We start from the raw sequence: 18,429 nt of genomic DNA, 5'->3' as shown, positions 1-18,429 counted from the left end.
TGCCGATTGTCATTGTGCATTTTTTGTAGAGCAGATTTATGTCACTCTAGTGAAGGACACATTTTGATTTTATTTCACAGTAGATATGCTTTAACAGTATCCCAGGACTCCAATTTTCTTAAGCAAACAAAAGTGATTTAAAAAACTGCTTTCATGTAGTGAAAGCAGTACATGAAAGCAATTGTAACTGCTTTCATGCACAATTGAAAGGCAAGACTAAACAAACATATTGATAAGTACTGTTATGGTAACAGGATTTATTTATATTTTGGTGCAGACTCAGACAAAATATGCATAAAAAGCACAAAAATGTATTTGTAGTTTTTAAATGGTAGAGGTTTATGTGCAGTATATTAAACTGGTTTACTGGTTAGCTCTTTTTAGAGTAACACTGGTGGTCTAATAAGCCTATATTAGCTGGTTAATTATTCAAACTGTCTGCTGAAGAAGCCAGCCTGCAGTTGGGTTGCCAGCAGAAGTTGCAAAACAGAGTAATCTTAATATGAGATGAATGTGGCTCAATTAGTTTCTACTACATGACTATCCACATTTTTTGGATATTTCTGAATAGCAAAGATAGTGTTTTACACAAATAAATAAAGGAAGACTCTGTTACGATGTTTGCCTGCCACATGGCTCATGTTTGACCTACTTGTCAAGAATATTGTTTATTGAAATCAGCGATACCGTAAAAGACTCCAAAGCTGTGTGTTTGTTGACCTTGTAAGCTTCTTACCAGTTTAAATCATTAATACATAATCTATTGTTTATTTGTTTCAACATGGATTTGATATGTCTGCGATTACAATGTTACAGTGAAAATAGCCTCAAAGTCAAGAATATAGTAAAGCAACCCATTCATTTTGTAGTTAGCTGGATCTGCTGGTGCTTTGATGATGATATTGTAACTTTCACATTTGCACATGCTGTATTTTTCCATCCCTCTTCCTTTGGTAACTAAAAATAGGTTGTGGTTTGATTTGCAGGGTGTTCTTTAGTTAACTATATTTGTGAATATTATTTTGCTTTCATTTATAAACGCAAGTAGATTGTTTCTCTTTGTGATTTGACATTTCAGGGGAAACCAGAATCACGGTTATTGCCTAACATCTTAGTGTTAGGCTTTAGTGATTGTTAAGTGATTCTTAACACTTAAGAATCACTGCCTTCCATATTTTCCCTAGTGATGTATGAGGATGAAAAAGAGTTTAGTTTTTTCAATTAGCTATTTTTTTTGTCTCTGGTCAGATTCAAATGAAAAAAGGAAATATTAAATAAAAGACAGAAAAGTAAAAACCAAAGAAGGCCGGCTTTCAAACAACTCCTGCATCTGGACTGTGTAAAACATAGTTTAAACTTTTTGATTATAGTAAGAAAGTTGGTTTCACTCACAAAGCTCTTTTATTGTATCAGTAAAACCTGAACCTTGCTTATAGATGGGTTAAAAATGCTGGTGAAACTGGACATGCTTTGTAATTGACATTAATATGTTACATTGTTATTACTGGTGAGCTCTACTGGGCCTTTCTGCTGGATCAGATTCTACTTTATTTGGAAAGTCGAGGACGTTTCCAACTTTCCTAAGGCAACAGATCACACTTTTATGGTTGACAATAACTGTTAATATAATGATTACAAATTTTAAGAAATAATGTATTGTAGTTCAGTTTCTGTCATTGTATATAGCAATACAACTAGCAGGTGTAACCTAACTGTAATTTTTCCACATCAGTTTCCTAATAAATGACCAAGACAACAATGATCTAAAAATAACAATTCAATTTAAAATGTTGCTCTGAACTGAGCAATTTAATCCATGGCCTTAAAAGAGCCTTTAACAGGTCTTCTGTTTTATATAATCAGTAATTTCAATACCAGACAAAGGAAACTTGAGAAAATAGTTTATCATTGTTTCAGTTATTAAGGTAAATAATTATCCAAACCATCCAGAATTAAAGTTTGTTTGCAAAAGTGTGAGAAAAGAAGTAAAAACTTAAGAAATTCATAACAGTGGAAGTAGTTTTTCCAGCACAGTATTTAATCAATCAACGTTCCTACAACCTACTTATGAAATACAATAAGATTATTGTAATAAAAGCAGGAAGGGAGTAACACATCTAGTTAGATGTGTGTCGATGCATTTGTTTCAATGAAAATCAGGGACACTGACAGGCTGAAAAGGCAGATTCTCCTTCTGCAGAGGAGAACATGACTAACCAGCATTTCATATAAATAAAAGAGACAGCAACATGTTTTACATTTTTCTTATTGTTGCTATGGGCATTGGAGTTATCCTTAAAATTTGATAGAGGCCATTACTTTGATTGTCTTGTATTCAGTTTGTAGTTTTGCACATTAATTTAAGGAGCAGAAATGCTACAGTTCAGACTAATTGTGATGTAAGAGAACAGTATGTTTGTGCAGCAGTTTTTTTCTCACATGCACAAATCTTAGAATGCAACTTCATCAGACACGCTGTCCACCTGGACTACACATACAGTATGTAATAAAAAGTCTTTTCTGAAAAAAATTATCAATGTTTCTTTCTATTTTTTTTAAATTTTTTTTACTTTGTGTCAGGAAGTGGTGCATGTAAAGGAAATCAACATTTAGAAAAAAATGTTCCTCTGCAGACAAGCTGCATCTTGTCTGTTATGGTTTCTTGGGGTTATTTTTGGACCAAAATCTCCCGTATCTTCTCTATTTTCATTCTGGCTCTCTCACAAACACACCAATGCAAACAAATGGACACAGACTCAAAAAATCTCTCCTGTATCTGACCAGAGTGGTTGGTGACCCCAGAATGACCTCTCCAGCTGGTACACTGTGTTCCAGTATTGTCACAACAGCCGTGCATTTCAGCCGTATCTCAGATAATCGTGTTGGACCCGCCCTCTAAAGCTTAGACTGCCAGCAGCGCTAAACATGCCAGCTGTGCACACAAGCATTCAAGTGGTTTGTGTCTTATGGTCATTTGGAAATTTTCTGCACAAATATAAGGCAAAATATTAAAAAAAAAAAACACTTCATAAAAGCATTTCCTGTTATGGAAATTAATTTGATTTTCCTTTGAAACTGGCATTCAGGAGTGAAAATTGAATATGGATCTGTTTTTTTATGTTACTCAGAGCTTCACCGATATTAACAAAGGCTTGCTCATTAAAAAAGCTTCAGAACAGAACTGCTAAATGGACTTTAGTCATGATTAATTTTGTTCACACCTTTACTTACTTCAATGTAACTTGTTAAAGTGTCCCTTGAGAAATGTACCCATTAAATATGACGGTGTTAGGTGATGAGGGTTTTTTGGGTGGCTTATGTGCATCACTTTTACCAAGCCGAGAAGCCAAAAGAAGCTCCAGGGTGATAAATTAAGTAGTGATGGGACTCCATTAAAATTTTGAGATTAAGGTTGACCCAACATGCAGAATAGGCATAGACAGGTGACAAAAGGTGAAAAAAATTCAAGGTGGCAGTGCTACATGAAATCCACTTTTTTGATCCTTATATCAGGCTATAATGCGTTTCTCTCATCAAAAATATATCTGGAGTTTTTCTTTGATTCTTTCATGCATGATTGAGAAATCCTCTAATGTCCCTTAGTAGCCATTTGGGGTGCCCAATCTTCTCCCACAAAGTGCCGTCTTTTCCACAAAGCTCCTCCTCAGAGCTTCAGTCTCCAGCCAAGCTTCCCCCTCACAGAGTACCTTCTCCTCATGACTCCCTAGTTATTCAGCTCCACCAGACTAGCGGCGACAGCAAAAGTCAAATGACATGCTGAAGGGAGAGTCTCAGAAAGACCAGGAGCTAAAGGGTAAAAATCAACAATAATCAAAAGGTACCAAAAGGTAAACCAAAAGTGCTAAATAAAACAAAATCCACAAAACAATCAGAGGTGTAAACCAAAGATCTTAACAAAGCAAAGCTGCACCTTTTGTCCAGGTTAAACAAAAAACAAACTAAAAATCTCTAGTAGAGATACAAAACCCACACAGGGACAAAAGCTATCAAAGTTTACAAAAGCTCACAGAAAGACAAAGCTATTCAGAGCAGTCAAACACCCAACAAAGCAGCAAGCTATCTCAACAAAGAATCAGCTGTGCCTTCTCCCAGGAAGTCTTGGGTTTAAAAAGGGAGGCGTCATACAGATTGGTGGAGCTGACAATTGGTGATCCAATCAGCTCTGCTGTAGGCCTCAGGGAGTGGCACAGGAGGATGAGGACTGCATCCACTTCCCAGTGGAGTCAATTTGGTTGGAAAGCTGCAGATATACAGATACGGAAGAGCAAAAGAAAACATACAAGGCCACTGGCCGTAACAACACTATATATTTTTAATTTTTTAAACGACCTAATCTTGCATTATTTCTTGTGTTGTATAGACTTTGCTCGAGTTTTAGGAAATGTGAATGCCTATGGAGGGTATTCAGGAGCAAAGTGATTGATGTGATGTGCTATTTTTTTTCTTTCCTTAAATGTGATGTTTTTTTAATATTTTTATTGTTTTAATAATATTCAAAGTCCATGCAGCTTTGCTGGTATGAGTTTATTTTTGAGAAATTCCAGAAATGGTGAATAGTAGAAGGCAACTGGTCTTCTGCTTAAGGATGGAGGATTTTCACCAGCATGTTGAGAACTTGCAAAATCCCAGTAGAACATGTACTGCACTTAAAGACATAAGTTGACATTCCAGATGTTTTACAAAGTATTACATTTAGGGTTAGGGAGATAATGATGCACTTTCTAGTCCTCTTTTAGTCAAAATAATGGGTATACTCTGCTGTTAGAAGCAGCTTGTGCCTTTGATGCACTGCCTGCGTAGCAGCAGTAGTCTTGTAAATGCCACGTCTTTAAAATCAGCTGCAATCCTTAATGTCTTTGAAAAGGGAGAAATGCACAAAATGGACCAGTTTTACAATTACATAAAAGATAAAAGAAAATCATTAAAGCTTTCCTCATCAAATGTAAATGAAAATACGTTTAATCATGTCATCTTTCTTTGCAGACACAGACTGTTCAAGAGGCTCTTCAACGAACTCTGCAGTTCTACAGACAACAAGAAATGAGGTATAAACTTTTAAGTACTTGCGGCTTTTTTCTCCTCTCCACAATTTGTCTATCTCAGGTATCCCTGTCGTTCATTTCCCATCCAGTTCCTTGTACTTTTCGCACTTGTCTGTCACACGTCACACACCTGTTCACTCAATTTTTTCACCGTCTCTACCACTTCTTCTTTGCTTTGCAGCCGCCACTTTTCCCTTTCTTGTTTTGCCCTCAGCCACACTTCCAAAGAAATAGACAAACACCTAGTCTCACTCCTTCACCTCTTGTTTGTGCCCTGTCAAAACAGCAAAACTCAGTGGAGGGTTTTCAGCCAGGCACAACACTTACAGACAACCTTCACATGACACATACTGCATAAAGATGCAGAAATGCTGCAGCTGGTCTTCCGTATCTCACACTCTGGCCTCAGTCGGTGTAACTTCTGTGCTTCGGAGCATCTTACTGTGGAAAAACAAATACAGCGCCTTGAAAAAAGTGTTTACCCCTTTACAAATTTCTTTTGCTCTGACTTTTTTTGTCATACATAAGTTTGAGATCATCGGACAAATGTTAACATCAGACACATATACTGTAAATGTGAGTAAAAACAAGAAGCAGTTGTCAAACAGAAGTTTCAATAATTGAGGGGAAAATCAACCCAAATCTACCTGACTCCATATGAATTTATCCAGGTTGCCTTTGTCTAACGTTAACATTTGCTTGATGATCCAAAACATGTAAGTGTGACAGGAAAGCAAAACCAGATAAAATCTGTAAGGGAGCAAATACTTTTTCACAACACTGTTTCTGCAACATCATATCTTTTATCTCATTTACTAGTCAGGGTTTTTTCAAATTATGAGTGCATCCAAATATACTCTTAATCCCAGCTCACAACCACCAGCAGAGGAACTACACCAGCACATTTACACCACATGTGCATTTTGCATGATGTTTTATTTCTCCTCTCTGCTCTACCCAGATGTCACTCCAAATGTATTCATCTTAGATGAGAAAAACGTAGCTTTTTATCAGTTTCAGCACCATGTTGGGTTTTCTTTTTTTTCTTTACTGATTCCAGGATTTGATTATACATTTGCTTGTTTGCTTTGTGTGACTCACAGGTGCCAGGATGTTGGGGGTAGTGAAAGGCAGCGTGAAAAGAAAGAGGAGAAGTGCCCATTTCTTGAAAACTCTGGCTCAGAGGAAGATGTCCTACAGATTCTGCAGTACATGGCCACAATATTGGGTAGGCATGTAATGTGAGCAAAAAAACACTGTTCTGAGCTTGACATTTAGAAATAAAGGATATAAAAAGGTAGCTTTATATAAAAAATCTAGCCTCATTTCTATTTAGTGTGTTGCTTTCACACTTTTGTTCTACTTCTTAGTTGCTTTGAATTTAATATCTGTATTGATGGGTGAGCACAACATGTACAATGTCCCCTCTCTATATACTTAAATTTATTATTTTCATTTGTTTGGTCACACACCAAAGCCCTTATCCGAGACCTTGCTGTTATTATATACTAGGTACTTTGACCTAAGTGGAGTAACTATTATGTTACTGTTTATGCATAGATGCACACATGTGCATGTACGCAGGCTATCTTTTACTCTTTGGGGAAGGTTGTTCTGTCTCTAAGGCCCAACATGAAAATAACTAATTTATTCCTAGGGTAAAGCTTGGCTATTTTAGGGGCATCTAATTTACTTTGACCCCTGAATGAAAACAGACAGCTGGGTACTGTAATTGAATCTTTTAATTGATTAAAAAAAACAAACTTAGTGGATTTAAAATCCAGTGATTTGAAATGGAAACAAATTTATCAGCCATGCTTTAATATGGTCATTTATTTGGGATTGGTGACTTGTTTATCTGGGATCAATAACTTGCTTAAATTTCCAATAATTATAAAGATTCACTTTACAAATGGAGGCTATCACATTCTTGGGTCTGGCTGTACTACTCGTGATAATTTTTTTAAACTGGTATTTTGCTGAAACAAATAGGCCAAAGCTTCTTCAATAACAACTTTAAAAATTTCCTTCTTACTGTGGATTTCTGCTTCTCATATTTGAAGTTAATCAGAGACATTATGTTGGGTACGCATAATGTGGTCCTCATTGTTTCTCAAAACCTCAAAATACCCGTTCCATAGAGATAGAGTACAAAGATTTTTTTTGTTTTGTTTTGTGGTGTATAAAAATATGCACAAAACATTGGTTTTAATTAGAACAGGTGGTGCACACACAACATAAAATCACAAATGGGAAAAATATGTAAGTGTGGAAAGGGCCTCATCAAGCTTTTAGACCACTAACAAGTTTGGCAGTAAGATTAGTAAAATTCTGTGTAAGTTGCCCTGGCTTTTTGCCTAGACTCCCCCTCAGCTTCACCTTTCCTGATGAATGTCTGTCCTGACACTTACAATGGAGTGTCTTCTATGACCTGTACATATAATGTCTTAATTTTTAAATAATTGTTTTTGTATAACATTTTTTACCTTGTTTTTCAAGATCTTTTTGCAGCAGTTGGCAATAAGACAAAAGCACCTTCCACCGATTTGTTTGTGTTTCTTTTAAAGCGGTTTCCAAAAATAGATCAATAAACATAATTTCACATGGAAAACATTACACCATCACTACCAAAATATATTTGACTTCAGTAGTCAATTATTTAAAATGCTGTTTCTTGTTAAACATTCTGCTCTAACACGATCCTTCTCTGCGTCAGTGAAGTAGGACTGACTCCTTTGCAGCGATTTATCTGTCATTTTTTCTTTTGATACTATTTATTTTAGTCTACTTTGCAGCGTTTTAGAGGTCTCCAACATCTTACTTTTGAAAGTGACTGGAATCTATCCATAGGAAGAAGTAAAGAAAGCCTTAGAAGCACCTCAGCCTCTCTAAAACAGCGTTAATGTTGAAATTTCTATATTTGATGCCAGTGTGCAATGATTCTGCATGATTATATCATTTTATATGAAAATGCATGTGTAGTTTTCCTGTAATCCTTTAATCCTGTTTATTTCTGATATTATTTAGTCAGTAGGCACATGATCTTTTTATCCTATCAATATTCATTATTTTAGCAAAGCTTTGATGTTTGATTATGCTTGTGACTTTTTATGGTCGATTTGCTTAAAATAATTTTAATTTCATTCATTTTGGTATAAACAAATAATTGAAGAGCTGAAACACCAAGGTTCATGGCAGATACATAAGAGAAAACAAACATGCAATAATTTAGCATTTAATATACATGTTTTCTTATTTAAAGTCTAATAATATATATTTCACGTCACCCTTGATTCTGTTTTGTGGTTTCACTTGATTCCCTGCATGTGGGCACTAAAGGTTATCTACGACATTAATTTGTGTGCAGAGTTCATTCTGCAGAGCCGCCTTGCTGACGCTGACGTTTTGCATCCCTTTTCTCACAGGAGTTCCGTTCTGCGAACTGCGAGAGCATTTTGGCGAAGAGTTCTTTGGCCTTTGCTTCGAAGAGAATGAGCGAGTACTGCGGGCTGTAGGCGGCAACCTTCAGGATTTCTTCAATGGTTTTGACGCCATTTTAGAACACATTCGCACCTCCACGGGGCGCCGAGCCTCCTCCGAGAGCCCTTCCTTTCAGTGCAAGGATCCCCGCGAAGAGGAGAAAGGTAGAGGGAAATTGGAGAAACTTGGAAACCGTGGCAGCAGAGACGGAAGAGGGAAAGTGTTGTTTCTTCATTGCTTTAACCCTGCACCTGTTGTGGGATTAGTTATGCCAGGTTTGATTAGAGCTGTCGCCAGGCGGATCTTTCATTCAGAGGTTGAAGTGGAAGAGGTGCCACCTCTAACTCCTCTATTGCCAAATGAAGAACATACAGATTGTGATTCTACAACACCCACTCCCACTGCGTCCCCCACTGCCTCGCCCTCCTCATCTCCGTCCCCTCCGTCTCTTTTTCCAACCTCCGTCCCCACAGTTTGTCTATCCTTCTTACTCCAAGAGACTTGCCCTTCTCCTCTCTCTTCCATCCCAAATTCAGCATCTGTGAGCACTAACCGTCCCCCACTCCAGCTATCAACTAACCCCAGTGATCTTCGCATCTCCCTGGCTACGTTTTGCCGTGCCTTCCCGTTTCACCTGGTCCTGGGGCATCGGATGGAACTCCTGCAGCTTGGAGAAGGACTTAGGAAACAGGCTCGTATTGAGCCTCACCGGATCCTTTCATTTAGGGACTGTTTTGAGATTGTCTCACCCAAGATGGATCCCTCTTTCCAGGGCATACTGCTGAGACTCGCATCCCCATTTACTATCCGCACTAAGCCCGACCCCATGCAGGCTGGCACCAAGGAGAAGGTAAAGTCATAATGATAATCACCACTGTTTTCAATAGTTAGGAATGATCCATATGCTGCAAAGTTGGGGCTCTTGCAATGTTTAAATTTTCTAAACCTTAAGAGTTTCTTTCACTTGAACTAAGAAGTAGGGTCAAAGTTCTGAAAAAGAGGCGTATACCATAATCTCCTTTGGACTAAACCTTATGCTTTATACAGTCCAGTCTGCCTATTGCCTTCTTGACCGGCAGCAGTATTACCTGTATGAAATCTACTTAAGTTCAGATTTATAAATGTTTATGCCATATCAGTAAGAATTTTTCTGTGTGTGCATCCACCACTGATCTTAAATCCATGGTAACCTTTGTAGAGGGGATTTTTAACAATTTGAGTGGTCGCCTATAGGACAAGCAGACATATTGTAGAAAATGCAGAATTGTTTAATAATAAAATAGGTAACTCTGAGTCATCTTTACTCAGAAAGACCAACAGAATGTAGATATTCTCTTGCCGATGCAGCGTGTTCACTGACTGGTTTGCTATTTTTAGTGTAGTGTCAGACCAGCTGGTGACTGGTCAAGTCGGTCAAGTTAAAAACCAGATCCGCTCATCAGTCAATTGACTGACCCATGCCAAGCAAGGACCTTAATCTGACATTCTTCCTGTGCTTCAGGGGAAACACAGTTCTGTCTACACACTACACTTTTAGGTCCATGTTCTGCACCCTTAGCAGAGGTTTCGCTTCACACCCTCTCTCATATTTCATGCTCTAAGAGTAAATTGTCACCTGAAACACCTTCTTTGTAAAAGAAATGTGTGAGCAGTAGCTGCGCCAAAAGTACAGACCGTCTCTGGTGTTCAAGTATTCAAAGCAGCTATGCTGTCTGGAACCTAAGATATATGATTTCTGCTAAATGAAAACCCAGTCCACTTTTGATGACCAAAGCGGTGGATAAGACGTTGTCACAAAGTTTATGCACCTCAAAGCCAAAAAAATATGCCATCTCTGCACTGTTTTATCTATCAGGTGAAACATTATCCTCAACTAAATATGTGCAAGAAGGCCACACTTTGTTACAAGTTTCTTCACTGAGGACACTTTGTCCTATGTCTAGCCAGATTTCAGCATCTGAAGAATGAATATCAGTATTGTTGAAGTAAACAAAATGTAATCACTGAGCTTACAGAAATTAAGAAAAGTCTTACACCACTTTGGGGGAGGTAGCATCTGAATGAAATGTTATCATGACACTCTTGAAACCTGCAGATCTTTTTTCACAAGAGGAGTGAAGATTGAATTGCTTTCAATTTGCCTGAAAAACAAATCAATTGGAGCTTTGTGCTATATCCTGCTCTTTATCGATTGGTTGGTCTCCGCAGGATGTCTGTGACACAACCCAACACCTCGACACAGAACAGTACTGACAGAGAGGAGACGGATCGGTCTAGCGCTAGGGTTTTTTTTTCCTAAGTTAGATGGTAAGCTTTTCAATGCACAATATTTTTAACATCAACTCGCACAATTTGCTATGTGTGAACACTGCTATGTAGTGATAGTCTTTCTGTGATTTATATATTTGTATGCCTCAGGTTTCATTTTTAAAAATCTGTTTTGACTCCCAGTTGACACATATAAAAGTCAAATGTGCTTAATATTAAAAATCCTTCCATTTGTACAAACACTTACAAAAGTATTCACGCTCTAGGCCTTATCACAATTTATAATGTTACAACCACACACCTATTTGCTTTTTATTAAGATCTTTGCTACAGACCAACATACAGTGATGCATGATTTGTAATTTTCTGTGATGTTCATTTGTATTCATTCCCCATTGGTCAAAACTTTGTAGAAACACTTTTCACTACTTTTGCCAACCCCTCTGTCCCTGTTGAAGAATAAATCCCTACAGCATGATGCTGCCACCACCATTTTCACTGTGGGGTGGTGATTTTCTATCGATCTTCAGTGTTTTAAAACAATATAGTGTTTTGCTGTATGGCTAGAGCATCTTCTTTTGCATGTTTGTTGAACTCCCTTCATGCATTGCAGTAAACTGTAAAAAGAAAATTGCAATTGGTTTTCTTCCTATTTCTAGATACAAAACACAAAATAAAAAAATGACTTCTTAAGGCAAATAGTTACATGAGATTTTATTTAGTGTTTTCAAGTAAAGCGAGCTCAATACAACTTCAAGTCACACTTTTCAAATTTTTAGTTTGTAAAAATATTTTTAAAACATGTAGCATTTTCTTTCCATTGAACAGTTATGTGCAACTTGGTGTTGGTCACATAAAATCACATTTAAAAACATTAAAGCTTGATTATGGCTAAAAGTGTATATAATCATCTTAAGTGAATATTGCAATGAATATTACAACTTATACGTTCTCTTTGCCTTTATATTTCACACAGTCTGGGCTCTCTTTTTGAAATGGGACTGCGCTTAAACCGTTGTGTGTTTGTGGAGCAGGAGGGCAAGCATAGCTTTCCGTATTCCTTTCACTGCGAGTCCTGTGTCACCTGGAATGGGAAGCAGAAGAAAAAAGGAAATAGAGAGCCAGGATAGAATTGGTTGACATTTTTAAGAGAAAAGACAGAGAGAGAAAGCCACAGGCCAGGGGAAGGAGCCACACTCCTCTTGCGCAGCACTGGAAGTGTGTGTTTGAGTGACCTGTGGTGGCTTTTCAGTTTGACTTCTATCCTCTCTTCACCTGAAGATATTTGCTGTGCAGGAGACATTTAGAGCCCCGCAGAAAAGGGCAAATTGCATCTCTGACTGTCTCTTTGCTCTTTGTGTGAACAGGGTGGCCACCACACAAGGGAGGGTACAGAGGTTGTACAGTCAAAAGCTCTCCTCCAAGCTCTGCATGATATCGTATGTCGTGTTATTTTTTTTCTTCACATATCTCAATAGTTTGTCAGACATAAAAAAACAAGATGTAGTTTTTAGTATTTTAACATTTCTCTTTCACTTCCAGTCAACATTTAATTTTTTTTGTAATTTCACCAAGACAGAATCAGTGAATCATGAAACACCTACATGGTGAGGATTTTCCTGCAGATATCTCAGCGTTCTCAGTCTCTTTAGTGTCAAAGGGTCAATTGTCTGTCTAAGATGAGTCAGTTCAACTACAAGTGAATAATGTGTGTGCGGTGTTTGATGCTAGTTGGAGCCTGCACTGATTTTTAGCTGCAGAGTACTAATTCTGCTCTTTTTCATAACATTAACCCTATAGTGTTCATGAACTATATGAAATTATTAGTTTATACAGTGCTTTGTTGTAAAATTTTTTGATCCGCAATAGATTTCTTATATTTTAGTTATCATTTAAAGATTACATTTTTAGGTGTTGATTTAGGCCAAAGGACAAACAGTACATGTTTGGAACCTGCAGTGATGTAGGGTTAGATGTGTGTAATACTGCATTATGTAATAAATACCGCAATAAATAATACTGTAATAAAAATGGGCTGTAAAATGTAATAAAACATCATTAAAACTGCAATATGTAACAATAGAAGTAAAATGCAATAAAATCCTTGAATGCATTTTGAATCATTTTGCATTGAACGACTTGTAGGTTAATACCAGGGGGTCTAGCTTTGAGTCTGAAACGGCAACTAAATGATTATAAAGTCTGTATTTATTGACCAAACAATCAATTCAAATGTGCATAGGCTCTAAAACATGGTTGTTATTAGAAGCATTATAATTAGGATGAACACAAACAGTTTGTGATTGTTTATTACATAATGCATCACATTATCACATTATTACATTATCATTCCTAAAAAAAATGAGCTAACTCCACAATTTGTAGTAATCAGTGCAAAATGTAATAATGTTATTACATATGTGGCAGACAGTATTTAAAATGTGTTCAATGATTTTATTACATTTTGTGTTGATTATTACATAATGTGGTTTTAATTATGTTTTGTTACATTTTGAAGCCAGATTTTATTACATTATCACATATTGTGGCGTTATTGCATAACATGGCATTACAAGGTGCACCAGATTTGACAAGACTTTCAGCTAGAGTCTGACTTGGTGCAAAAAATAGGACAAGAGTTGGACTTGCCCCCAAAGACTTGACTTAGAAATATAATTCAAGAATTCAGTTGAGCAAAACCTGTCTGGCAAAATGAAGTGAGCTAACCGATTCCAAAAGTAATGAATATACTGTATATATATACCCCAGATCTAAAGAAATTCTTCAATAGATGATTACCCTCTATCAGTCTTACATAAAGCTAACACAGCATCGACACCAAACATGGTGGTATTAGTGTAAAGGTTTGATTCTACTTTGTTGTTTCAGGATCTAGATGACTTGCAGTTAACTTTGCCTGGTGGTAAAAGTTGTGAACAGGAGCAAACAGAAGGGCAGGGCAAATATATTTCAAAACTCTATATAATAGACTGAGAAGTAGAAAATAGAGGAGAAAAATTACTGAGTCTGCACTGTAACTGCCTTTATCTAACAAATGCAATTGTAGCCTTGAAAGAGGTTTGCTTGTTTGCGTCATCTCTGCACCTGCATGTCTCGGACAAAGAAAATGTTGATGTCAGCAGTGTCCATCTTTGATCTGAGGTAGATAAATTGCTGCTGCTTGTTCAGAGCTGCAGGCTTTGAAAATCATTTCCCTCTTTCTGTTGTCTTTAGTCGAAAATACAAAGAAGCGTGAGAAAAGTCAGAAGGACTACAAGGAGACGTTATATCTGTTAAGCACATTAATAATATTAATTGCTTTCAAACGTATTACTTTATTTCTCCTGGACCATGCACAGAAAAAAATAAGCTTAAAGAAAGAATTTTTTTTTCAGCTGATTTTCTTCGGCATTCTCTGTGGCACATCCAAGAAAGATCAACAAAAAATGCAATAAATGAAAAGAAATTTACAAATCAAGAAAAGATTATAAAGCATATGAAATGTCAGAAAACAAACAAACACATAATAATAGAATAATCCAAAACTACAAAAAGAACATGAGGATGTGATGCACGTTTTTCTTTAAAACAGGTGATGATAATGCTCAGTTTCCATTAAACCAACATTAAAACAAAATATAATGCCAATTATAAATATATTTTTTGCATATTAATTGAATAAAATCGCAGTCAAAATAATTTTTCATGTAGAAACACAAGTGTATTTTGGGGGGAACTCTTAGATGTAAATCAACACTTCGCAATTTGACAAAGACAAAGTAAAATATAGGTTGTAGTTTTAAATTATTTTTACATGTATCTTTTGTGTTAGTATAACAAAGGCTGATAAGGCGAATAATGCTAATGTAAAGAATATTTTTGCTGAGATTATTATGATAACCACTGTCCTGATGTCCTTTTATGTGTGCGTTTTTTTGTTTTCTGCATAAACAAAGTGTACGTGAGCTTGTGTGTTTTCTGTGTACAACAGGATTTCAAGCAGAGAGTGGGATGTAAGGGAATTGCACACTAAAGTCTGACAAGATAAGACCAAAACAGCTTTGTGTGTATGCAGTGTGTGTTTGTGTGTGTAAAAGGCTGACTCATTGACTGTTTGCTGCTGAATGCCTGTTCATGCGAATGAGTCTGTTGACATCTCCCAGAATCTTCTTAGAAAAAGGAATGCATTAGGTCTATGTTCCACCTCCAGCTCTCCTTCTCTCCTCCTCTTTCCTGCTGTCCCTTATTCCTGTTTATCAAGTACAGTGTGTTTCATTCTCCTCATGTCTGTCTGTTCTCCCTGTGTCCTTGCATCTCATTCTCCTTCTCTGACTACTTCCATCTCTCGCCTTCTCAGATTTTTTTCATGCTTTCCCATTTTCTTTTGTCTTACCGCATTGCCATGCGAAAAAGCAATCTGAATCGGAACATTTGAAACATTTATGCATGCAGAATGTGAACCCATCAAGATTGAGAGATGTGTTGTCTGAGCATTAGTCCCACTGGCTGCACTTTACTGATTGCAGTTTTGTCTTGTGTCAGTAGAGCTGAATTAGTTGCTTTAACTACCTGGGATTTTAGACATACTGGTGCAGAACAACCTGAAAAAAAATATTTTGATGACTAAGCAGAGTCCTTGAGATGAGACACTGCTAATTTGTTTCAATCTGTTTCAAAGATATCATGACTTGAAGGCCACATCCGGACCTTTCATCTTATTGCATTTTTGCATGTTTTCATATAAATGAAACCCAACAACCATTCTTTTCAGGAAAAAGTTATTGAACACACTTTTTTCCATAACTATTTTTTCTAATTAGCTTATTAACATTAAATCCACACCAGATGTTGGTTAGAATCCAAGTAATCTACACATAAAAAGATATCCAAATGAATTTTTGTATATTTAATATGTAGTAAAGTCTAATGGAGCAGAGAACTGCTCCATTACATTGATTTTAGCTATGGCCACCCCCTAGATGTTATTAAATAGAGACACTAGCCACATGCATCGTTCAGGTGGGATTTTATATCAGTTTTTACAGAAATTTTGAAAGTACGGTGGTTCTCTTTTTTTGCACTTCTCTAGGCTTTCACCATATTAATCTTCTTGTCAAAAATGTCCTAGTACATTTCTCCCTTCATTCTTCCTTGATTTATATGGAAGAATAAGCCTGCCAGGTCTGAATGCTGAAAAACTGCCCCACATTGTGATGTTTTCACCTCTAGACCTAAACATTGGTGTTGCATTTTTGGGTTGATTTAAAGTGATATTCCTGTTATTTTGTATCATCTGAGCAGACTATAAGCACAGTATTTCAAAGACTCAAATGTTCTGCATCAAAGGTTAAATTGGTTTCAGCAAACCTTTTCTTCAGCAGTGGAGTCTTGCTGAGGAAAAAGAGGTCATTGCTCAAAATTAAGGTACAATCCTGTACTTTTAATTTCCTGATTAAGACCCTAGGAAACTCACTGGAACATTTACAGTTTTAGAAATATTTCTGTATCATCTGTCAGTATGTTTTGCGACAATAAGGATGTATATATCTAGGTAGATCTACTTGCTTTACCCATTATTCCTCACGGGCCATGGTAATAAGAAAGCTCTTTTTAGACAATTGATTAGGACTACCAGCTGCTACTACTGCGTAATGATAGGAGGAAGGATAGCTTTCTAAAAGCTGATAGTTTCCAGCTATATTCTTGGTTTCTGTGCCTCTTTGCTATTTATTCTCTTAACTTGCACCTACTTTCTGTCATTCCACTTTAGCAAAGTAACTTTTTGACTTGCTGTGCTTTATGTCTTTGCATATTTGCATCACCTGGGTTGTTATTGAATTTCGAATAATAGCCCATTAGAACTATATTTACTTCTAAAAATGTTGACACGTTATGTGTCACTTTGCTTTTATTACTTCCGTCTTTCTTTTTATATTTATCAACCCCATCTTCCATCTTTTCCACCTCCTTGTGTAGTTTTTTTTGCACTGCTCTGTGTCTTTTCCCTCCCATCTCACAGTTGACTTACTTCCTCTTTCTCCATGCTGTCATGACAGAGACGCAGGCAGAAGTAGAAAAGAGTGTCGAGTTAAACAGAGACGCACAACTAGGCCAACACAACTGCCTCCAGGGATGTGCGTATATGTGTGCATCTGTGAATGTGCAAAGTTTGCAACACAGTAAGCTATAAAATGGGAACCAAAGAGAAATAGACACTCGTTACTGAGAGGAAGGTCGGGAGACACTAGCATAATTATGCCTACTGTAAATAAATAAAACAGCGATCAAAAGAGGGAAAATAGATCCTGTGCTCTGTATGAGAATCAGACAAAGAAAATAGCACATCAGTAAGCAAAAGACAAAGTGACAAATCACAAAAGTCCTGTAGCAGTTAATAAAGGAGGCATTGACTTTCCGGCAGGATCTTGCTGCGAAGCAGGATGCCATTCTTACATTATTAATTATTAAAATTAATAATTGATTACATTGTGTGACAAAAACACTTTCTTGACTTGAAGCATAATTTTGTTTTACAAATGTTGCTAGACATACATCAAAAAAGGAAAGACAATTGGGATTAAAAGTTTTATTGAGGATGGCAAGTGTTTAGTGTGGAAACTGACGTGACATTTCTGAATTATCATTTCTAAACACATGTGGGTATTTAAACTAGTATTTTGGATACCGTAGAACATTTTTATTAAGTTTCTGGAACTGAACAATTCTAGGCATTTTCAAAATCATGTAGCAACTTCTATTTTAGAAGGGAAGATTTGTAATGGAAAAGAATCACAAAACAACTAATAAAAAATACCCACATCCTAGACAGGTAATCAGCAAGTGCAAATTGGAAGATCACGCAGTCCACTGTTAGAATAACTTCTAAGTACAGAAAAAAAAAAACCCATTTGAACTTGTTTATTACACAAAATTTTCCCCTCCAGCTTAGAACATCAAACTCACTTCAGTAGTTAGAAGCGCACCACACGAGGCTTAACCAAGCAAAACCACCTTCAAAATGTTGAGTAATGATGTTCTGCTTTTAAATAGGGTGGTGCCTGTTTCCAGTGGTGATTGGGTGAGAGATGGGTTACCTCCTGCACAGATTACCAGTCCAGCAGCTGGGAGATGATGCACACACTCACACCTAAGGACAATGTGGAGAGACCAATTAACAGTCATATTTTTGTTTGACATGAGCACATCTCAACCAAATATGTCCTCCTTTCATTGGCCTCCTGTTCAGAATTAATTTGATGTTGTCTTATAAATGCATAAATGCTCTTGCATATTTACCTTTTCAGATCCTTAGATCAGCCAGCCAGCTGCTTTTAGTTATCCCAGAACGTGACAGAAACTGAGAGAAAATCAAGCCTCTCTGTTGTGGCTCCTGAACTTTGGAACATGTTGCCTTTAAGTATTAGACAGACATCTTTGCTTTCTGTTTTTAAGTCTCTTTTAAAAACACATCTTGCAATAGGGGTCAGAGATCCCTGATCAAATGTATGTACCTAATAACTGACATTGATTATATTCTAAACACACCATGACCTGTAAGCTGACACCTAAGATATTTGAATTTCCTTACACAGAAATGATTCAGTTCTGCTGTGATTTA

At 36.8% G+C, this 18,429-nt stretch overlaps 1 protein-coding gene across 1 annotated transcript in view; it reads left to right on the top strand.

Moving 5' to 3' along the window:
• gucy1a2 (guanylate cyclase 1, soluble, alpha 2) overlaps positions 1-18,429 on the top strand; it is a 43,419-nt gene that overhangs the window by 8,100 nt on the left and 16,890 nt on the right. Inside the window, exons 2-4 of the mRNA XM_032590685.1 lie at positions 5,005-5,066; positions 6,167-6,291; positions 8,489-9,393. Coding sequence (XP_032446576.1) covers positions 5,005-5,066; positions 6,167-6,291; positions 8,489-9,393 — 1,092 coding nt within the window. The remainder of the gene's footprint in view (positions 1-5,004; positions 5,067-6,166; positions 6,292-8,488; positions 9,394-18,429) is intronic.

This window comes from Xiphophorus hellerii, chromosome 18 (genome assembly GCF_003331165.1).
Source record: "Xiphophorus hellerii strain 12219 chromosome 18, Xiphophorus_hellerii-4.1, whole genome shotgun sequence".
Lineage (NCBI taxonomy): Eukaryota > Metazoa > Chordata > Actinopteri > Cyprinodontiformes > Poeciliidae > Xiphophorus > Xiphophorus hellerii.
Note: the sequence above shows the minus strand (reverse complement) of the source record. Positions and strands in the feature narration are given on the sequence as shown.